Below are 23717 nucleotides of genomic sequence, written 5' to 3' on the forward strand. Positions count from 1 at the left end.
TCTTCGTACGTTGATTCTTAATAGCATCAGGTCAGTGAAATGAAAAATAAGGGAGTATTTATTAACTTTCTGTAACTAGGTTGGGAACAAGGAAGTTATAAAAGAAAGTACTTTAGGGGGAAATGGTTCTTTATTAAATCATGCATTTTCAATTTATCTTCTCTGGTGTATCATATATGTCAACATATTACATCTTCCATGTAAAAATGTGCTTCAAGTATATAGCATTTAGCATGTGCCATAGGTACTAGGTTATAACACTAAAGTCTGCCAGCAACCTTAGATGGTAGCAAGAAAATTATTTATTATTTTTTTGGTCTTGGAGGGTTATCAGAGTACTATAAACTAAAATTAAAAATCCAAAGGGCTGACTTTAGTTCTTCCATGGTAATGGCGTGAATAACATCATCTTGGGGATGATTTTTTATACTGGTCTAGTCTGGGGAACCTGGAAGATGACCACAGGCCTTTCCGTTTCCCTAGAGAGAGCTTCATTATCCATGAGGATAAAGGTCCGCTTGATTTATTATTAAATCATTAAAGCAGCACAGTGATGCAGTTTTCTCTCTTAAGCCCCATTTGAAAGGCTAAAGAAGGAGATATATAAAATATATTCAAGGTTTGTAAGATTGTTCCTGTACATAATTACAGATTGCAGTCAAAGTTCAGATTCAGTATGTGAAGCCAGCTTGCTAAATGGGCAGGTTACAGGACAGATGTCACCAGCCTCAAGTATTCTGTGAACTGTTTACTCAAGGTAGAGTTAATGTTCAGTATGTTATGATGTGGTCAGTAGCTTATTTCCTGGAATCCCCTTCCCAGGTAGAAACACTGAAGCTTAGAGAAGGGGTGATGAAAAGGGACATCTCGTGGAGGACTGGATGTAGGACCCAGGAATGTACTGCCAGACTATGAAACAGGATTTTCTGCTACTGAAAACTGCCTTTTTACGAAAGGACTGTAAATGTTTGTAAATTAAAACAACTCTAAATCTTAGGCTCATTGGGAAAGCTAGAGCTGAATATTAGACCTTGGAAGTGCGTCAGCGAGCACACTACCCTGGGTCACAGAACGATCACTGTAATCAGAAGTCAATAAACGTTTATTTACGGCAGATTCACACTGTGGGAGTGGCTTCATTGAGACTGTGTTTCTCTGGTTTTTCTTCAAATCGTGTGAATCTTTAGCCTTTTACTACCATTCTGGTGGATGTTAGCACACTGTTAATATTTGATCCTGTTTATGTACAGTGGCTTCCTCTTTGCGTGTGGCGTTAAGGTGACCGTTAGGCACTTTAGGGACGAGAGCAGGGCTTTTTCCACTTCAGCAGGTGATGCAGAGGTGTGTCTATTGTCGTGTAAACGTGGCCCTGGACGAGCCCTGAAGGCGAGGGAAGACCAGGGTTTGGGCCCTGGCTGTATAACTTTAAATCAGATAACCTCTCAACACCTTTTTGTGACTCGTTAATGGGCTAATAATTGTGGACCCAAATGAGTCACTGTGAAAACACTGCGTAAGCAGTGATGTACTAACACGTGTTCATTGTGATTGCTGCTGAACGACTGATGCGTAGAAGCTGCTGTGTTGCGGGTTGGGCGCAGGCCGAGAGTGTGGCTTCAGGTCCTTTGGCTAAAAGGACAGTCCAGCCTGCCCACTTCCCCCAGCCCCCGGGTGGCCAATCAGCACGTCACTGTACGGAGAGAACCGAAGCACAGCTGCAGCCTTTCCTGCCCTCTTTACAGTTCGACCCTAAAGCCAGTGGCTAAATATGGAGAGTTCACCTGCGATACTATTGAGACAATGAAGAGCACACACTTTAAACTGGAATAATTTATTATTCTAACAAAAAGTACAAAGTATGGAAAATTAGTGTATTTGAATCGTTTCAGAGAGTAGAGAAAGTTTCACACTAGCAGACTTCGGCTTTTAGCACCTTTGAGAAGAAACATTCAGAGTTAAGACAAGTGGCAGGACAGGCTCCAGACTACCTGTGATGACGACGCCTCTGACTTGGTGTGCAGGTCACAGAGAGCAGTGTGGTTGTTTCTTTTCTCTACATGTTGAGAGTGCCACAAAAACACACTTAGGATGAGAAAGGTGATCGCTGAATAGCTGGCTGGTGGTTAGAAGATGGGAGGGAAGGGGTGCGGTGGAGGGGGCGGGGCGGGGCTGTCAGATGGACAGTCCGAAGGCGCTGACGATGCAGTACATGGTCTTGTTCTCCCAGCGCACGGTGCAGCTCCCTGCAGGGGGAAGGAGGCAGGCCCTGAAAGGCCCTGAAAACCCGAAGAGCCGGGCCTTCCGAGTTCTCAGGATCAGGCCAAACACTCAGGACTCAACTCTCTGTAAGCCAACAAAGAAGGTCGGCCCGTCTCTCTGCTATAAAACGTTTTGAAAGATGACTCTAATAAATAATGCATTCAAAGACATGCAACAACCAACACATACTTCCTAAAACACGGCTTTGAATAGTCTAGGTGGCAGCAGGGTCCCTCAGGGACGTGCCGGGGACAAGCCTTCCAGGGAAGGAAAACCTACCGTCAGTGGAGCTGTCCCAGAAGCATGAGCTTGCCGTGTGCAGGCCCGCTCCATTCTTCTGCATGATCACACAGGTCACTACAGAAAAACAAACTTTTATTAGAGGAATCTACTTGGCAACAAACATTCTTCTCTGTCCTCATATGTGTAGTAGATCACGTGGCTGACGTTCAAAATGAAAATGATTGTAGGGGTAGAGCGCCTGGTCCTAGGAAGCTGACACCTCACCACGCGCTTACTCTAAAAGCAGCGGATTTGAAGTGCTGTGATATCCAGGGACGTGGTCCGCAGTCGTTCCCACAGCCACGCGGCCCAGGTGGGTGTGCACAGGCCGGTGACATGCTCCTCCAGAAACCGCCTCTGCTGTCTCCTCTCCCACACTCCCTCTCCGCGGTACTTAAAGAACCACCACCACCATCAACCAGAAGCAAAGGTGCGTTACCGATGTACTTAAATGGCTTCCCCAGCTTGGTGAGCTGGCTTAAGGTCTGTTCCACTACGTTTGTGGTCCACTGATTGACTTTGCTGTGCTGATAGGCGTTGCCACCGATGGCACTTTCTATGGCCTGGAAGACAGAGCACAGCCGGTCACTGTCAGCACAGCACCCCTTCCGGCCGCTCCTAAGGGCAGCGCAGTGAGCACTGCGCCCTACGACCTGCAAAGTTACACTCTGCATGAGGTGAAAGTAAGCTTGTTGGGAACCATGAGGACTCCTTTGTAGACATACCTTTTAACCGTATCATATCCCATTTGAATGCTTTATCTTTCACTTTTATTATCATCTTTAAATTTTTGGCTGCACTGGATCTTAGTCGCAGCACTTGGGATCTTTGTTGCAGCATGTGGGTCTAGTTACTCCATGGCACATGGGATCTTAGTTCCCCAACCAGGGATCGAACCCGTGTCCCCGGCAATGGCAGGCAGATTCTTAATCACTGGGCTATCAAGAAGCCCCTTTATTCATTTTAAATGTTTATTTATCTATCTTTGGCTGTGCTGGGGCTTCGCTGCTGCACGGGCTTCTCCTCTAGTTGGGACGAGAGGGGGCTACTCTCTAGTTTCGGTGCTTGGACTTTTCATTGCTTCTCTCCTTGTGGCACGCGGGCTCAGCTGCTCTGGCTCCCGGGCGCTAGAGCAAAAGCTCAACAGCTGTGGCACCCGGGCATGGCTGCTCCTTGGCATATGGGATCGTCCCAGATAAGGGATCGAACCTGTCTCCTGAACTTGCAGGCCGACTCTTTATCACTGAGCCATCAGGAAAGCCCTCGTTATTCATTTTTTTAAAATATGTAATTGTATAGCATCTGTCAAATTTTTTAAACATTTTGACTGAATTTGATGTTTGCTGTTGTGATTAATTATCTGGAGATAAGCAATGCATTTTCTTCCCACTGAAGTTAGAAAATACTTCCCTTTGCCTATTGCCTTCTTAAAAGTACAGTAGATAGAGGAATCTTTGTGGGTTGTATAATCCACAATGTACAAACCTATCCAGATAATCATGTATTTACAAATACTTCCTTTATTCAGCATTTTCTGGTAATGTTATCACAGAAGTATGTTTTTCAGAAAACTAAAGAACTGCTCTATCCCAAAACCTTATTTAAGCTCGTGATACATTTTTTATTATGAAATTCCTTGTTTTCTCTTCTGCGCTGTATTCTGGGACGGTTCATGCTGTGTGCTTCAGGGGTTATTCAGGAATACACATGATCCCTGGCCTCACCTCTTGGTGCAGTTGGTAGTGAGAATATTCCTATTCTATGATTTTCTGGGCCTTTTATCCTGATGCCTGTCCTGGTTTCAGGGGACAAAGGTATTAACAGGTCTGGGCTCAGCTTTGTCAAATGGGGCTTCCCAGATGGCTCGGTGGTGAAGAATCCACTTGCCAATGCAGGAAGTACAGGAGGCTTAGGTTCAATCTCTGGGTCGGAAAGATCCTCTGGAGGAGGAAACAGCGACCCATTCTAGTATTCTTGCTGGGATAATCCCATGGACAGAGGAGCCTGGCAGGCAAGTCCGTGGGGTCACAATGAGTTGGACACAGCTGAGCGAGCAGCTCTGTCAAAGTGGGGGCTGTGCTCAAGCTAAACCACTAACTCTAGCCATTCTCTCCACATTCACTTTGGAATTCACTGTTTTTCAGGGAGGGAGGAAAACCTTCCTAGAATTTTGGACCCATCCAAGTTTACTATGCAGTTAACAATAGCTTGAGCACGGAATTAACCTACTGCCCAGGGGCAGAAAAAGCTGCTGAAGTGAGTGATCGGGTGATCAACGAGAAAGGAACACTGACTGCAATGTTACTTGTGCTTCCAGGGAGACTGGGAAGCTCTGGCTGCAGTTGTATCAAACTTGCTGCCTGGCAACCAAGTCAATTCAGTTCAGTTCAGTGGCTCAGTCGTGTCTGACTCTTTGCGACCCCATGAATCGCAGCACGCCAGGCCTCCCTGTCCATCACCAACTCCCGGAGTTCACTCAGATTCACGTCCATCGAGTCAGTGATGCCATCCAGCCATCTCATCCTCTGTCATCCCCTTCTCCTCCTGCCCCCAATCCCTCCCAGCATCAGAGTCTTTTCCAATGAGTCAACTCTTCGCATGAGGTGGCCAAAGTACTGGAGTTTCAGCTTTAGCATCATTCCTTCCAAAGAAATCCCAGGGCTGATCTCCTTCAGAATGGACTGGTTGGATCTCCTTGCAGTCCAAGGGACTCTCAAGAGTTTTCTCCAACACCACAGTTCAAAAACATCAACTCTTCGGTGCTCAACCTTCTTCACAGTCCAACTCTCACATCCATACATGACCACGGGAAAAACCATAGCAACCAAGTCAAAGACTGCAGAAAACAGGTGAGACCCAAGGAGACTTCCTAACAAAGCAACTCCACTTCTCACAGTTCTAGTGAAACTCACCCACCTTCCTGCTCCCCACTGTGTTCCTAAGAAACACTGTAGTTTGAAAAACAATGAAAAGCAGAGTGTTTTAGATCCTGCAAAGCAACTAGAAAATGATGCCTCGTGTGGAATATTGTATATGGCAGAACAAGATCACTTCGCCTTTTAATCACTTTGCTTTTTGATGATGTTCACAAAAATAGGTTGGAGTTCTTTAATCACTCTGGCATTTGTCAATAACTTGCATTAACAACAGTCTGCATTAAAGTCAACTCCAAATCATATAGAAAACTTCAAATGGTATTGTTCAACTGAGATCATCTAATGACCGTCTTTGAGCCACCGGCTTCACTATGTGCTCAAGGTACAACGGTCTGGGGAAACAACCGACCAGGAAAACTGTTTCTGGCCTCGGTCCTGCCCCGGCGCTCTCCCCAGTGCCCCGCACTAGTCCAGACACCCCCACCTCCCTACAAATCCCTCAGACATACCAGGACATTCCTTACCACAGGGCCCTTGCACTTTTTCAGTCTGAATATCTGTTCCCCTCTTTTCACTAAGTTAACCCAAAAAGCCTCTTGAAAGTGAAAGAGGAGAGCGAAAAAGTTGGCTTAAAGCTCAACATTCAGAAAACGAAGATCATGGCATCCGGTCCCATCACTCCATGGGAAATAGATGGGGAAACAGTGGAAACAGTGTCAGACTTTATTTTTTTGGGCTCCAAAATCACTGCAGATGGTGACTGCAGTCATGAAATTAAAAGACTCTTACTCCTTGGAAGAAAAGTTACGACCAACCTAGAGAGCATATTCAAAAGCAGAGACATTACTTTGCCGACTAAGGTCCGTCTAGTCAAGGCTATGGTTTTTCCAGCGGTTATGTATGGATGTGAGAGTTGGACTGTGAAGAAGGCTGAGTGCTGAAGAATTGATGCTTTTGAACTGTGGTGTTGGAGAAGACTTCTGAGAGTCCCTTGGACTGCAAAGATATCCAACCAGTCCATTCTGAGGGAGATCAGCCCTGGGATTTCTTTGGAAGGAATGATGCTAAAGCTGAAACTCCAGTACTTTGGCCACCTCATGCGAAGAGTTGACTCATTGGAAAAGACTCTGATGCTGGGAGGGATTGGGGGCAGGAGGAGAAGGGGATGACAGAGGATGAGATGGCTGGATGGCATCACTGACTCGATGGACGTGAATCTGAGTGAACTCCGGGAGTTGGTGATGGACAGGGAGGCCTGGCGTGCTGCGATTCAGGGGGTCACAAAGAGTTGGACACGACTGAGTGACTCAACTGAACTGAACCCTACGTTTGGGGCTTCCCCGGTAGCTCAGCTGGTAAAGAATCCGCCTGCAATGCAGGAGACCCTGGTTTGACCCCTGGAGAAGGGATAGGCCACCCGCTCCAGTATTCACGGGCTTCCCTGGTAGCTCAGTTGGTAAAGAATCCGCCTGCAATTTGAAAGATCTGGCTTAGATCCCTGGATTAGGAAGATCCCCTGAAGGAGGGCATGGCAATCCTCTCCAGTATTCTCGCCTGGAAAATCCGCATGGACAGACAAGCCTGGTGGGCTACAGTCCGTGGGGTCACAAAGAGTCAGAAACAACTGAGCAACTAAGCACAACACACACAGGAACCCTCCTCTTCTGTTTCCTCCAGATCCCAGCTCTGAGCTCACTAGATGCGTTAATCCCTCGCAGTAGCACACGAGGAATGCAGTGTGATTATCTGATAAATGTCTGCCCTCCCTTCCTCATTTTGTAACCTCTCTGGGCATCAGTCCCCTGCATGCACCCTTGACATGTATTTTTGAATGAACGAGCCCATTCTTATCATCTAAAGGGGGTACCATGGTCAATAGAGTGGATGGTTTAGGAATGTAAAGAAAAAAAAAATGAGCCCCAAGTGTAGCAACAGGTCTTGAGTGACTAGAAGTTGTTCAATTTTTTAATATTCACTCTTCATTAAACATTAGAAATATTTATTTGTATATCATGAGTCTTTTATGCTAAAAGGTTATAGAACCAAGCCTTAGTGACAGTCAATAATAATGCCAGTATATAAAACTTCCTGTCTCATTCAAAATATATAATTTACATAATATGGGAGTAACTCTTATCTAGATATTCATTGAAGTAACAACTGTTATTTGAAATGCCAAAACACACAGGCTCAGCTGAAACATTTCCAAGATAGTATTTAAAACACATTATTTTCACTCATATAGGCCATTAATCAAACATTCAAAAAGGAAGCACTTCTCCTCTTACCTCCTTTACGATGTTGCTCACTTCATCAACAACAAAAGCAGTCTGTAAGGGAAAAAATTAGTTAAGCCCGATTGATTTAAAAGATCCTTTGCCACTGCACTGATTAGTGCAAATTTAGGTAATGAATATAATTTAGAAATGAAGACCTTAAAAATAATCTAACCAGGCTATTCATTTTACTGAGGAAAACATTAAGTAGCTCTGAGGACCACAGAGCTAGTGAGAGGCAGGAGACTCAGGGTACATGTATACAGTTTCAAGGTTTTTTGGTTTTTTTTAAATTATGCCATGACCCATAAGACTAAGTTCACTTTAGATCTCAACCTGTCCATCCATTTTAGCTGGCTGCGAGGATCATTAACAAATATGGAAGTTCAATGAGTTACTTGACTTTTGTATGAATTAACTCTTTTCCTAATGTAAACTAACCAGGAGGTTTGAAACTTAAGACGTTTTGGATTTTGAAACCACTCTTAGTGGTAAAATTTACAATGACTTTCCTATTTCTGGTTATTATTTTCCTTCTCAACTGTGTCCGGCTTCAGGACTATACAGTCAGCTGAAGGCAAGGGGGTTCTCAGCCAGTATGTCAAGATGAACTGGGAGGTGGGCTGTCAGCAGTCAGAGTTTTAGTGGTTTTCTTTCTTTTTACATGGGGTGCATCTGAATGGGTACAAGGTCCCCTGAGTCCAGGAACCTCATTTCCTGAGCTCTGTAAGCGCTTTCCAGGGGGCAGCCCCAGCCCTCAGCCCCAGTGCATCCTGGTGGGACAAAGGCAGAGAGGTGGGCAGGGAGTGTTCTCCCCCGCTGGGCTGCTGACCACGAAGCCCAGTTCCAGCAATGGCCCTTCCTCTACAGGAGAGTCAGGAGCTGACTGCCTGAAGCCCCTCACCCACTGTAGTCAGAAATCATGCCTGGAGACAAAGCCAGCTCACCAAGGTAACGAAATTCTGTAGTATCTTAAATTACTTCTCCAAGTTTAAAAGATCCTTCCAAGAGGCCTCAGTGGTTCTAAACCATACAAGAAAGTCCCTGTGTGAGTTTCCATGCAGTTAAAATATGAGAAAGGGTGAGGGGCATTTCAGTGGACTTTTAGTGGACAGTACAGCAGTTGTACAGAATCCACTAGCAGTTTCAGCTTCTGCAGGAAAGATGAACGGAGCAGAGTTACAAAGATGCCAGTGTCCACGTGAAGTTAGGTGTCCACGTGAAGTTAGCAGACGTGGGGGTCAGGTCTGTTACTGTAGGTCAGTAAACAGGGAAGGCAGGCCTACTAGAGAGAGGACAGTCATGGTCTCAGCCTCCAGGGCTTTATCTTATGTAAAACACACACCATTCTGTTCAGCCCCTTCATTTCTCAGATATGCAGTTGAGATCTGGAATAAGGAAGTCACTGAGCCACCTCCTTGGTGAGGGCCAGAATGAGAAGGCAGAGTATTAAAAACTCCGGTTTAAAGGACTTCCTCTATATTTCCTTTCTCAAAGTTACTCAATAATTCCTGTAATACAAGCCATTCTCCAATGACTGCAGTTGACAGGGAAAAGCTGTTCCCTGGCCACCTGCTCCTGAACTGCGGCTTCTCCCTGAACATTCCCTAGGTTGCTACCACCCTTCGGACACTGATGGTGACACTATCATAGAAGGTTCGTGCTGGTTGGGAAGGCTGCCTAATACACAGGGCTCCATTTATTTGTACTTCAATCAGAACTATTTAGCGAGAAGAAAAGGGGCAACTATTCTGTGAGAGCAACAGCCATCAGCTATCATTCCCTGAATGCTCGTCAGATGGAAGGAAAGCCAGGACACAGCACACGTTGTTACAGTGAATACCTTCTGCCTGGCAAACAGCTGTATGCTTTACCCGACTTCTTCAATGGGGCAATGACTACCCGCTCCACCATCCCACCAAAATCGGAGCTATCGGACTGTCTTCTCAAATGAAATGTGAGTGACGGTGGCCACGGTGGGCGTGTGCACAGCGTGGAGAGCAGGAGAGGAACCCAAGACAAAGAGGCAGGTTCTCGCGGGCGCGTCTGCCTGCTGCTCGCGGCCAGAGCAGCAGCGGTCCAGGACTGGGGGCCCCTTGGGGAGCTGTAACTGGGGGTGCGGGTCAGGTGTGCATGTCACTCTGGAGACTCGCAAACATCAGCCGGCAGACTCCCACGCGGCCTTCAGCTCCCCCATCTGCCTGGGCAGGGGTCTGCGCTCGGAGTAAAGGGCGCGAGTGACGGCCGGGGTCGGGGGGCGCGGGGGGCCGGGGGCGCGGGGGGCCGGGGGTCGGGGAACGCAGGGGACCGGGAGACGCAGGGGGTCCGGGGACGCAGGGGTTCGGGGGCGCGGAGGGCCGGGGCGCGGGGGGCCGGGGGCGCGGCAGAGGCGATCCCCGGGGGATGTTGCGCCGCCGGAGGAAGGCGTCCGGGCCTGCGGAGCCCGCTCCCGGAGGAACGACGGGAGGCGCGCCGCCTCCGCGCCCCCTGCCCCCGGGCAGGGCGAAGACGCCCGGAGTCCGCCAGGCAGTGGGTCACCCCGAAGCGCTCGGCGGGGCGCCGGGAACGGCCACCGCCCAGGCCCAGAGGCAGCCCGGGCGCCCGCACACCGCCCTGGCTGCCCCCGCCCGTCCCCGCCCGTCCTCGCCCGTCCTGTAGCCCACCGGGCGTTACCTCCTCGGCGGCCTGGTAGTCTTCCATCTTGCCGCCCGCGCGTCGCCACCGCCTCCCCAAGTGGAGCTCGCTGCGCAGGCGCGCTCAGACCCCGCCCCCGGGCTCAGACCGCGCCCCCTCGCTCGCGCCCCGCCTCCTCTAGGGCACCGCCCTTTCCCTCGGGCCCGTGTGCCCCCGGGCAGCCGCAGTGCCCGCGGGATGGGACCCGCCCCTCCTCCCGCCGTCAGGGAGACGCGCGTCTCCTCGGGGACACCTTCCCTCCACCAGGGTGTCCCGGCAGCTCCCTGGACAGTTCAGTTCAATCGCTCAGTCGTGTCAGACTCTCTGCGACCCCATGGACTGCAGCACGCCAGGCCTCCCTGTCCATCACCAACTCAGTGGAGTTTACTCAAAACTCATGCCCATTGAGTCGGTGATGCCACCAAGCCATCTCATCCTCTGTGGTCCCTTTCTCCTCCCGCCTTCATTCTTTCCCAGCATCAGGATCTTTTCCAGTGAGTCAGTTCTTCGCATCAGGTGGCCAAACGATGGGAGGTTCACCTTCAGCATCCGCCCTTCAAATGAATATTCAGGACTGATTTCCTTTGGTACTGACTGGTTGAATCGCCCTGCTGTCCAAGGGACTCTCAAGAGTCTCCTCCAACAGCCTTAGCTAAAACAAAACAAACTGGAAAAAGTCAGGCCGGGAGGGGAAGAGCTGTCCTGGCCCCTCCCTGAAGTTTGTACTCTGTTGGATTCCTTTGAACAAGCAAGTGGGTTTGGACACCTAGTAACAAATTGTAAAGTGATTTCGGAACATGATGGGCTGTCTGAGAGATTGTTTGCAGCCCCCTTGGGGGTTTCAGAATTAGGAAACTTTAGATTTTAACGAAGCTTACCTTTGGGGAAGTAGGTTTTCCATATAATTTTTTTTCCCACTTCAAGTACCATTAAATAAGGTAGAAAATGTAAAATGCTGCACACTTCCTGGCAGCCTTAACCAGAATGATCTAGGCATACCTTTAACTTGTAGACAAGCGTATTTATAAAAATTAGTGGTTGCCCTGGGCAATTCTCAGCAGCTCTCCAAGAAGGGCTGGGATAGATGTATCAGCTGGCACATGATCTGAGGTTAAAACCTTTGACTTTGGGGGCTACATTTTCTGTTGTTTTTACCACACCCTCTCCAAAGCCCAGTAGCTAAAAACCACTTCCCATCCTCCTAGGAAGGGTTTGACCACCGGACCCTGACACTTCGCAGAATTAAGCTGCAGCACCCACATTCAGTTCATCTGCAACCCTTGTTTCTACTCTATAAAAGCTAAGTTCCATGCTGGCAGAAATCCAATTGATTCACTAATGGATCCCCTGCCCCTTCAATTGTACCTGGCCTGTGGTAAGCACACACTTAACAGGTGTTAAAAGAATGATTTTCCCACACATTAGTTCTGCTTCTTACCCAGTTGCAGACTGGGAGTGGAGGAAAAGGCAATCACCTTCCTGATTTGTGGGGAAGGGGAGAGGGGAGGGTGAAAGACACAAGGCTGCCTTGCCCTGGACACCTGACCTGACCGAGAGGACCTGCTGGGTGGCGACAGGCTGCTCTCTCACACCTGCTTTCTGCTTCTCCAATTCTGGCTTCCACTCACTTTTCCCAGTGTTTCAGCCTCAAGCCTCAGTCTACACGGGATGCTAAGCCTGCCATTTCTGTGTTTTGTCTTCCCCACATCTAGTTTCTCCTGAGATCCCAAGATCTCTTTTTAGGTGTCCTTCTTGGTCACTTGACCCCACCTGCCCAGTTCCAGCTCCTCAGCGGCGCTGCCCTCTTTAGCCAGGCAGGGGCCTTTTCCCTCTTCTGATTTTCTTCTGCTTCCATAGGGAGGCCCCGTAGGCCCACTAGCTGAGCGTGTTAGAATTACGTGCAAAGCAGGAGCGGACAGGTTCTGAGTGAGGTTTGAGACCTCTTTTCTAAATTGTTCCACAGCCTTTTAAGAATTTCCTGATTCAAGTGAACCTCCTGAAGGGCTGCTGGGATACGGCCTTGATAATGCGTTTGAATCACATGGACAGTATAATGTGTGCGCTCAGTCATCCCCGACTCTGCAGCCTCATGGACTGTAGCCCGCTGGGCTCCTCTGTCCATGGGATTCTCCAGGCAAGAATACTGGAGTGGGTTGCTATTTCCTTCTCCATCTTAAGTTCTATTGTGACTGAAAGTCACCAGCATGTGCATAAATCAACAGAAAACACGTGAACGTGAACTGTTTAAAAACTTGACATGACTTCAGCGTATCTGCATTGGTCCCACTCTCCAGTTTTAACTGTCAAAGAATATTCATTCAGGGATCTTAATACACGTCATAGTTATATTGAGTCTGCCCCAGAAATGGACGAGTTGGTCTATTTATCTTCAGGGCTGTGTGTTCACTTAGCACGCATGCAGTGAGTACTCACTTTCTGGCAATCTGTGAGCTTCAGTGGAAGCTGCAGAGTTGACTAGGATATGGCCTCTATGGAAAAATTTGAAAATCGGATTTCCATCAGTGCGAGGACTTGAATTCTCTAGGCTCAGCAATGTTGTAGTGCTTGGGAAAACGCAGTGCAAGTGTTATGTTCTGCCCAGTTGATGCACACTTTGTTAGGGCTAAGGAATTTAAAATCACTGTGGCAGCTGGCAGGTGACTAGCACTTCTGCTCTGCCAAGAGTCCATCAGAAGTCCTGGAATATAAACACACTGACTCAGAACTGCTCATGAATCTCTTGTTCTCAGCCGTATTTTAGAATAATGTTAAGTTTTTGTGCAGTCAGTGGATTGGATCTTGGGTTTGTTTTTCAATTTGGGGCTTAGCCATAGGTTGGCAGGTGTTGTGTGCTTTCTTTCTTTCGAGTGGACTCTCTTAAATACACTCTTTGGAAATAAGGATTGGTATTGTCAATGCCTTATTTAGCAAGTGTGAGCCTAATAATCCTAGCCATGTCACCTCAACAAATGATATCCACAGCCACAGTTGTGTCTCCTGGTGTTGTCTGGGCTCTGCAGCCCTTTGCCATCCAAATCTTATCCTGTGTATGTTCGAGGTTTTCCTTCCTTTTCCTGAGGTTAGGGGTGTGTTACTGAGATGTACAGTGGAGTCATGCCAAGTCACTAATAATGATACGTATAATGATGAAGACAGCAGTTGCAAAACACTCTAGTCTGAGGACTGTAATGTTATAATGGAGAAGAAAATAGACTTGTGTCTAACACACATCTAAGATGAGAATCCTGTGCTGAGAAATCGCGTGCTCACGAGAAGAGCTAAGAAATGCCTATGTTTAGGTCTGCTGCCATCTGTGAAACACAGAAACAGGCACAGTGGGACTGAAACGCCTCTGTACCAACGGCGAGTGGCTGTTGCTCTGAACCCCCTGGGTCTCTCTTCCTCCCAGTCCTGGCCCCCACCCCTCATCCCCAAGACCCAACAACTAAAGGATAACTCAGGGCGCAGTGGCTGATTTTCTTTTTTTTTTTTTTTTAAGTGAAGTATTTATTTATTTATTTGCTACACCATGCAGCATGTGGGATCTTAGTTCCCCACCCAGGGATCAAACCTATGCCCCCTGCTTTGGAAACACAAAGCTTTAACCACGGGATGGATCACCAGGGAAGTCCTTGACTGGCTGATCTTCATGCTGTGATGGTTATGAAATAGTGTATCCATTCTGTGTATATGAAGTCATACGCACACTGCACCAGTCAGCATAGGCTAGGTTAGAGCTGCGGAAACAAATGACCCTAGACTCTAGGTGGGTGATGACAACGGAAGTGTATTTGTCGCTCACATCCATGACCATTGCAGCTTTGCTATGGCTCTGCCCCATGTCTTCTCCACGCTGGGACCAGGTGGATGGGGCAGCCTGACTCCAGAGTCACTGAGGGGGAGGGAAGTCCGGGGGACGGTGGTGTGAGTGCTGGTTAGGAAGGTGGGGCTCGTAAGGGCACACATTTTGTCATTCAGAGTAGCTCCAGAGATGCTGCTCAAAATTCTTTTCTCAATAGGGATGAATTCACTTAGGGAGAATTTATCCAGCTGTTCTTATGATCTGTGTCATGTTCCGTGTGTACGCTGTGTCTGTGCTCTGTCGCTCAGTCATGCCTGACTCTTTGCAAACCCTTCCTATCAGGCTCCTCTGTCTATGGGATTCTCCAGGCAAGAATACTGGAGTGGGTTGCCGTGCCCTCCTGCAGGGGATTTTCCCAACCCAGGGATCTAACCCACATCTCTTGTGTCTCCTGCATTGGCAGGCGGGTTCTTTACCAACAGTGCCACCTGGGAAGCCTCCTATGTACGCTATGCTTCCATGCAATTTACCCCCAAAAGTCCAGGCCAGTCTTGTTATAAGTTGACTCTTGAGTTAACAGCTGCTCTTTGAACTGTGATGACACAGTCATTTACACTTAAGGTCAGTGAGAAGCCTCTCGCAAAGGTGGGAACATTTGACTAACTGAAGCCTCCAGTTTCCTTCGGGGTTTCCTTGCTTGAGTGAAACACTGCGGTAGCATAGCATGGTCTTTCCTCCAGCTAAAAACGTAAACTGTTGGCCTTCAAGAGCGCCTGGGTGTGGTTCCAGGTGGCTTTGTCCCCGGGGTCCTTGGTGACGTGGAGCTGATAGCCACAGAGGCTCTCAGCGCCCGCCCAGCCCACCGGAAGGAAAGAGAAGCACGTCAGTGGTTCTGAACTCGAAGAAAGCTTGACTTCCTTCCCCAGAGCGAGCTCCCCAGGTCTCCTCTCTTGAAGCTGAGGCAAAGGTAGGCTGAGCATCCGAGTCCAGCCCTTCTGGTGGGTTGTTTGAAGGGTGGGGTGGCTAGAGGTTACAGTTAATATAACTTCTCTTACACTGATGACTTTGAAAAGGTGGGGAAGAACAGCAATGAGAAATTAGACAAAGGATGACTTGTCATTTCATTGAATAGTATACATTGTGAACGTAGGCTAAGAATGATTTAAATGGAATGGAGGAATACTTTAGAGTTAATTAAGAAACCAATCCACACTGAAAAACACTCTCCCAAAGCTATATGGTGTGAATTTTTTCAAAGGCAGTGATGAGCGTCGTTTGGTTCCCTTTTTGGCCTGTACATTCTTATACATACAGTTTATTACTATTTTGCTCTGAATTTACTTCACAGATTCCTATTTTTTTCATCCCCCATAATCTCTAGTCTGGAGGTGGACCATAAATATAATTTTAAAAATTTTTAAATTAAGTTAGCTGGAGTCTAATTTAAATGTCTTGCAATTCAGCTTCTTTAGCCCGGAATAGAACTTCTTGTCAAAAGGAGAGATTATGAGAGGAAAATACATGTTAGCGGTTAAGTATCTTACTGTGCTAAGTCGCTTCAGTTGTGTTCAACTCTTGTGACCCCATGGACTCTAGCCCACCAGGCTCCTTTGTCCATGGGAGTCTCCAGGCAAAAATAACTAGAGTGGGTTGCCATGCCCTCCTCCAGGGGATCTTCCTAATCCAGGGACTGAACCCACATCTCCTGCATCGATGGGCAGCTTCTTGACCACTAGTGCTACCTGGGAAGCCCAAATATCTACTAAGAAGTTAGAACTGGTATGAAAAAGATTATTTAGCCAAGACAGTAGAAGATTCTAAATTCTTAACTTTTCTGTCTAAATAAAGCATAAGGCTTTGGAGTTAAACAGACCCAGATTAGAGTGTGAGTTTAGGTAAGTTACTTAATTGTTGCAAGCCTCACTCTGCTCATCAGTAAAATGGGTGTCTTGATGGCATAAGGCTGTAATGAGGACTGAGACTGTTCGTGCAAAGAACATGTCAAGTCTTCTGGTCCAGAGTAAGTGGTAAATAAATAGTAGGGGTTGGTACAACAAAAATTATAGCAACGATTATGAGTACTACCTCATGTAAAGAACAAGGTATTAATATCAGTTCTCATTTCTTTATCCCTTCACAAGAAAAGATCAAGTTTAAGTCTGAAATATCATGGGTTTCTATTGCAGTGTTTAGCTTTGATTCTGAAAAAGCACTTGGGTTTTTTTTGGTGGCAAGGTATCTATGTGAATGAGAAAGCCTAGACTCCACCGTGAGTGGTGGGGGCCTTTCCAGAAGAGACTTCCAGCCCTCTCCTGTCTCGGTTTAGATGTCAAGTTTTCTAGACTTAAGCCCACATATGCACAATGTCATATATTAAGGACAGAGTTTTGAGGGACCTGAAGCTTATATGACACCTGGAGCCTTCTTTAAGGAAACAGATACTAATACAAGGTCAAGTCCGGGGCCTGGCAGGTGAGGCCTGAAGTCCGAGGTCACTGGCTTCTGAGAAAATCCACTTCTGGCTCAGAGACCAGAGACACAAAGAGTTTCTAAAGGCTCATCTCCATTCCCATGCCATTCCTGAGGGACACCAGGTGAATCTTCTCGCCTTTGTAAGAAGGAATCCGTCAAGCCTGTGAGCACCACCCTGCCTTCACCTGCTTCCTTAGCGTGGACGAACCAGTGGTCCCTGCAGCTGTTGTGGATGTCTGTGAGGACACTCCATGAGCTAAAAAGAGAGATGACACTTTCAGGTGGATCAGCGGGGTCTGTGGAGCCGCTCACCTTTCCCCTGCATTCTAGGTAGAAAGTACTGTGGCCATATTCAGAAAAAAAAAGCAAACTGCAGCTTCTCAAGGAAATAGCTGTGGTAAAACACAGCAGCGGGGGGTGCTGGCTCTGGAGCGGGGCTGAGAGCAGGGGCTTGGCTGAGGCTTCAGCGCTGGGCTCGACCTCTAGCTTGAGTTGAAAGTCTGGCCGGAGATGACAGTGTTCACACGCAGGCGCCTCGCCTGATCGCAGCGTCTCCTCTCCTGCACGGGCGGGGGTGGGGGCGTGGGGGTCGGGGCGTGGGGGTGGTTGATGCGCCCGTTCCTTTGATCCGATGACCAGCTGCTCACAGATGACCATTAGATGGAAGAGCCTGCAGATAAAGAGCGTTTCCTTTCCCGTCCCGCTTTCTCCTACTCGCCCCCGGGTTTCACATTTCTTGTACTTTTCTTCCCCTGGTCAGCTCTGAAAAGCCGAAGTCAATCTTGGCTGGTAGGCGGAGGGGAAAAAAAAAGCAAGCGTGGTTTCAGAATTCACACAATCAGATGTTCCATTTCTCTGGCAAAGGAGGGGTCCCACACGTTCCCCTTCGGAATGTCTTTCCCACACACTGCCCCCCACCACCAGCCATTTCTGCTCTCTCCACGAGTAGCGAATCACGCCTTCCCCTGAGCATTCTCTTCTGCAGATCCTTGTGTCTTTCTACTCACCCTGTCAAGTTGTCGCTTATTTGTTCACCTTCCCACTTCCTGGCTGGAATGCGAGCTTTTCAATTGCAGAGAGGGGCTTCTGCTAATTTGATGTCCTCACTCCCTGGCACCCGAGGGGCTCACAGAAGTCCAATGAAATCAGTGCTGTGAGTCAGTACACCCATCACCACCACCTAAATGCATTTGTCTGGATGCAGAGTTCCACTGGGATGCGGCATGACTGTCTACAGAGGAGATGGAAACGTGTGGACTGAAGCCCCGAGCTGGGTTTAGGAGGGGCCCCCACCTCTGCTGCGTGTGTCCCTATCGATCCCAGAAAAGAGGCTTCAGTCCTGCTCTGGGGCCTTCCTGAAGGGGAGGACGGTGATCAGAAGGACTGCTTCCAATTCCTGCTTGCTTTACTCCAGCCGTTGCTCTCGGACTGTACTGAGATAACTCCAGATCTAGGGTTTGATCCCAGGTTGTCCGACACCTGAACTGATGCTGAGATGGAATGGTTGGCTGTGCAGTGCTTCTTTCCCCAAGTGGCTCTGGGGGACTTCTTCCTTCAGAGTGGCAATACAGTGTAGGTTTTATTTATTTTTTAATTGTTAAGAAAAATTAGACTGATTGGTATGGTGGGATGCTGTAGAACAAAGGCAGTCACCATTACAAAATCACAAAAATGCAATCAAGAAAGGAGATTGGGGGCTAGACAGCTCCATGTGGGTGAAGACAGAAGCTGATGCCAGTGTTTGCAACCAAAACACAGTTTCAGAATTCTTTGGGTATGTGAGAGAGTGACTAAATATTATCACAGAAAAACCGGGTCTGGGAGATTGTGAATTTCTGCATGAGATCATTAAAACAAAACACTTTTTAGTGTGCTTCTCAGATGCTGAAATGACCTCAGATTTTCAGAGGCTTTCCAGATTTCTGAAGCCTGGAGCTTTCTGAGATCCGTGCTGCTCGCTCACCTGACTATGATCCTTCCTTCCGACTTGAGTGCGTGCTTCCTGCTTTGCAAGCAAACCCACGTGTCACAATAGTCACTGTGTTTCTCAACTCCAGCCAAACAGTAAGGACCTATTTGCTGGGTGATGAGGGATCGCCTAGAACCAGTGTCACCACTAGAAGGACACTTGAATCAGAAAGAAGTCAGAGTCGTGATAGAGAAATATATGGAGGAAAAGGGGGCATGATGAAGGAGCAGTTAATTGTGCTTGAAAATTATGAGAAGGTTCCTGAATTAGCGGCGAATCGACCTGGAAAATTAACAACGAATGACGATGCTGATGATGAAACTGTTAGGTGGTGTTTCAGGGGACTCTGAAGAGCTCTTCTCCTTTATGTCTCAGCACAGAAAGAATTCAGCGAGAGGCAAAGTGGTAGATGTGTGTGTGCGCTAAGAGCTTCATTTCTGTCTGGCTCTTTGTGACCCCATGGACTGTAGCCTGCCAGGCTCCTCTGTCCATGGGATTCTCCAGGCGAGAATACTGGAGTGGGTTGCCGTGCCCTCCTCCAGGGGATCTTCCCGACCCAGGAATTGAACTCACACCTCTTATGTCTCTTGCATTGGCAGGCAGGTTCTTTACCACTAGCACCACCGGAGAAGCCCAAAGTGATAGATAAGAAGTGATTTATTAGAACAGGATACTTACAAGGCTTACAAGCGAGTGGGCAAGGGGGTACCATGTCCTGAGGACATAGTGGCTTAAACATTTTTATAATCAAAGGAAAAGTAGGGAGGGGGAGAAGGGCTTCTTTGTCTTTCTTGAGTAGATGTTGTGTTTCCATCATCAGCTCCTCCTCCAGATTGAGCAGGGGGTTTTTCTTGTCCCTACATGGTCAAGCTGGGTCCACAAATGATTGTTTTTTATGTGTGCGGAGCGTGTGTTCTACTGAGCTCACTGGGCAGGATGTGGGTCTCATCCCACCATTGTTTTATTGTTTGGGGACATGCCTCATGCTTCTGTTGCACGATTTTGTTGCTAAGCAAGCCTGCTTGGTTTTGTGGTTAAGTAAACCTGCTTTCTTGAGTAACCATTAGCTTACTAATGGTTTTAGTAAGGGGGGGGGGGGGGTCTCCCATAGTTTTTCTACCTACAGTCCCCTAGTGGGATTAACTATTTAATCACCTACTTTGTCCCTTTACTCTGTCCCTATCGATACTGTTACTACTACCACAGTTAACATGTGTCAGTGGGTTGTTTATAATATGCTTGCCACTGTGATCGAAGTACTTTCTGTGTTGGGACTTCCCTGGTAGTCAAGTGGTTTAGGCTGTGTACTCGCAATGCAGGGGACGCGGGTTCAATCCCTGGTCGAGGAACTAAGATCCCACATGCTGCATGGCACAGCCCCCAAAAGAGTACTTTACATGCATAAGTGCATTTAATGCTCACAATGACTCTAAGAAGTGGATCCTATAATGCTATCCAGTTTGAAAGTGAAAGTGTTAGTCGCTCAGTCATGTCCAACTCTTTGCATCCCCATGGACTGTAATCTGCCAGGCCTCTCTGTCCATGGGATTCTCCAGGCAAGAATACTGCAGTGGGTTGCCATATCTTGCTCCAGGGGATCTTCCCAACCCAGGGGTCAAACCCAGGTCTCCTGCATTGCAGGCAGACTCTTTTACTGTCTGAGCCACTTCCCTCTACTTTACAGCCAAGGAAATTAAATCCCAGGGGACTTGCTAACTTGCCCAGCTTCAAACCCCATTCCCCTCACTGCCTCCGAGTAAATTAGTTCCTGGTAGGAACAGGGAAGAGCAGGAGCGACTGTGTGGAAAGAGAAGAGTACACGGGGTGTCCAGGGACCCGTCTCGAATGTGTTTGCTGCAGGAGCGTTGGGACGTTCTATGGGAACTGAGGATGCAGAAGTCGGAGGAGGCCAGATCAAGGAGGGTGAGAAAGACCTTGCTCATAGTTTAGAATTTGTTAATAGGCGGTGGGGACCTGGGCTCCTGTCCTGGGAGAGGAAGGACGCATTCCTGCCTCAGTCGTGTTCAGTGGCCACTCCAGAGATGTCCTGTCCTTTCTCAGACCAACTCCACTTCTCTGCCCAGGCTCAGCCGTGAACATCCTCCTGTCCTCTCCTGTCGCCAGCCTGCCTCTGACTCACCATAGTGCCCACTGGGCCCCTCAGGTCGGTGGGCACAGCCAGACTCGGGCCCACTTGTCCCTGTTGGCACTCTGTGTTATAGACGCCACGCTCACCCCTCACTCCATCAAGGAACATGCCAACTGATTTGCATAGATTTCATGGAATTCTTTGACCATCTCCATTTCAACTCATCCAAGAAATCAAAAGCCTGCAAGAGAGAAGCATGTTTGTGTTACCCCTGTTTTGGATAATATGAAAAATAAGCCAATATGGCTTCTAGTTCCCTGCTAGCATAGGTGACTGGAAATGGAATCCCTAAAGATGGACCTTAAGCTTGCTAGGCCACCAGGTGGATGGAATGCTTTCTTGGTATTTACCAGAAAATATTTTTGGTATTTTCTGACTTTCTTGGTATTTACCATGGACCCATGCTGTTGCTGTTAAGTCGCTTCAGTCGTGTCCGACTCTGTGCGACCCCATAGACGGCAGCCCACCAGGCTCCGCCGTCCCTGGGATTCTCCAGACAAGAACACTGGAGTGGGTTGCCATTTCCTTCTCCAATGGGCCCATGCGACTTGCTAATTAACTCTGTCACCCTAGAAACCTCTATTGACTAGGAAGAGTTCACTACAAATAAACAAATAGACAAATAATTTTAAAAATTAGTAAATCGTCGTAAGTCTGGGGACACCTTGTCTTGGATAAACAGACTATAGGCTAAGAAGAATTTTAGTGAATTTGATCTTGAGTGATTTGGAACATGGACTACAGAGTAAAATCTCTGATTTGGCTGTTGCTGTAAAACTTAGAGAAATTCAAATGCCAGCATAACAGGAATAAAGTACAGACGGAGCTCCAGATTTTGTTCAAGAGGACTGAAAAGATGCAGCTGAAATAATTTGGATAATTGCTATTGAAAGAGAAACACTGAGCAATGTTAACCTGGAAATCAGACCTGGAATTGCACAAGCAAATTCACGATCAAGTTAAAAGCCCAGCACAACTTAAAACAACAAAAACCACCAACCAGTTCTCTATTTTCCCCATTCCATCCTCTAAATCACAATTATACATGGAAAAAGTGAACAAGAGAATGATACACACAGTTTAATTTGTAAGTAACCCGAGAAATCACTGGATCCTCAATTTCAGTGGTTCTTAAACCCCAAAGACCCAATGCTCACTCTTTATAGGAAATATTTTGTAGCTCACCATTTACTATCTGGAATTGAAATTCATGTAAAATATAATTTACCTTGCCCAACACCAACAACAATAATTCAATATCATTACTGTGATGCAAGGAGAAATAAAGGGACATTAAATTATAAGAATATAATATATAATCATATATATTAGTTCAATTCAGTTGCTCAGTCGTGTCCAACTCTTTGCAGACCCCATGGACTGCAGCACGCCAGGCTTCCCTGTCCATCACCAACTCCTGGAGCTTGCTCAAACTCATGTCCATCGAGTTGGTGATGCCATCCAACCATCTCATCTTCTGTTGTCCCCTTCTCCCGCCTTCAATCTTTCCCAGCATCAGGATCTTTTCCAATGAGTCAGTTCTTCGCATCAGGTGGCCAAAGCATTGGAGCTACAGCTTCAGCATCAGTCCTTCCAATGAATATTCAGGACTGATTTCCTTTAGGATGGACTGGTTTGATCTCCTTACAGTCCAAGGGACTCTCAATATACACTACATTAAAAGACACAGTGAAGTTGTCCGATGTTCTCATACCTAGAATCACATTGATTTGTAGATCCGCATCTACAAATGCAGATCCTTTAGTGATTCAGATACTATTAATACAAGCCATGCTGCCCTACATGATGCCACTTGCTGAAACGGTAAGCAGCTCTAAATGAAACCAGGTACAGTCTTCCCTCAGTTTACACAACAGCTTCATTCTGGAAAACCCAGTATATTAAAACCCTGCAAAATACACTTTGTGTTTCTGTGAGTTAAATTCTATTATCAGATAATTATACCTTTTTCCTAGCTGAGTTATCTGGTAAGATAACCAATATCTGTATGGGAATGCAAGGTAATTCTTTGTCACTATGACAACTAAAACTACCCCACAAATTTCTAGATGGAAGCATGGGACTGCCCCCACTGAAAACCCTAAATGAATCCCGATAAGATGAAACACCTGTGGCTCTAACGTGTGGAAGGTCTAAGCCACCAAGTCAGTTGGAACACTGGGAGGACACTGGAAATCAAAGAGAAAACATCCTCCTAGGTTTCTGTGATATTGAGTTTTCCAAATTTGCTGGCATATTGAATGCACCACTTAAACAGCATCATCTTTTAGGGTTTGAAATAGCTTAGCTGGAATTCCATCACCTCCACTAGCTTTGTTCATAGTGATGCTTCCTAAGGCCCACTTGACTTCACACTCCAGAATGTCTGGCTCTAGGTGAGCGACCATACCATCATGGGTCATTAAAATTTTTTATATAATTCTTCTGTGTGTTCTTGCCACCTCTTCTTAATCTCTTCTGCTTCTGTTAGGTCCATACCATTTCTGTCCTTTATTGTGCCCATCTTTGCATGAAATGTTCTCTTGATCTCTCCAGTTTTCTTAAGAGATCTCTAGTCTTTCCCATTCTATTGTTTTCCTCTATTTCTTTGCACTGTTCACTTAAGAAGGCTTTCTTATCTTTTCTTGTTATTGTCTGGAATTCTACGTTCGGATGGGTATATCTTTCCCTTTCTCCTTTGCCTTTTTGCTTCTCTTCTTTTCTCAGCTATTTGTAAGACCTGCTTAGACAACCACTTTGCCTTCTTGCATTTCTTCTTCTTGGGGATGGTTTTGGTCACCACCTCCTATACAATGTTACAAATTTCCGTCCATAGTTCTTCAAGCACTGTCTACCACATCTAATCCCCTGAACCTATTCGTCACATGAATGATCCTAGGGTATTCTCTATGCAGTCCTGATTGCATCAATTCAAAAAGTCACCGTGTATAGAGAGGAT

The 23717-nt window shown here is 47.1% G+C and overlaps 1 protein-coding gene across 1 annotated transcript; it reads right to left on the reverse strand.

Annotated features, from left to right (window-relative positions):
* Nucleotides 1-1824: 1824 nt before the first annotated feature.
* On the reverse strand, nucleotides 1825-10475 carry DYNLT1 (dynein light chain Tctex-type 1). Its single transcript, XM_052645835.1, has 5 exons — nucleotides 10367-10475; nucleotides 7706-7747; nucleotides 2981-3104; nucleotides 2539-2616; nucleotides 1825-2243 (listed from the first exon to the last, which is right to left on the reverse strand). The coding sequence occupies exons 1-5, from the start codon at nucleotides 10391-10393 to the stop codon at nucleotides 2173-2175; spliced, it is 342 nt and encodes a 113-aa protein (XP_052501795.1). The 5' UTR covers nucleotides 10394-10475; the 3' UTR covers nucleotides 1825-2172.
* Between the last annotated feature and the right edge of the window lie 13242 nt (nucleotides 10476-23717).

This window comes from Budorcas taxicolor, chromosome 9 (assembly GCF_023091745.1).
Source record: "Budorcas taxicolor isolate Tak-1 chromosome 9, Takin1.1, whole genome shotgun sequence".
NCBI lineage: Eukaryota > Metazoa > Chordata > Mammalia > Artiodactyla > Bovidae > Budorcas > Budorcas taxicolor.

Bases quoted from the DNA above. Each gene is read 5' to 3' on its own strand.
- DYNLT1 (XM_052645835.1), bottom strand. From the start codon at position 10,393: ATGGAAGACTACCAGGCCGCCGAGGAG. The intron at 7,748-10,366 runs GTAACGCCCGGT...TTTCCCTTACAG, and splicing joins ACTACCAGGCCGCCGAGGAG to ACTGCTTTTGTTGTTGATGA. The intron at 2,244-2,538 runs GTAGGTTTTCCT...TTCCCCCTGCAG, and splicing joins CTGGGACAGCTCCACTGACG to GGAGCTGCACCGTGCGCTGG.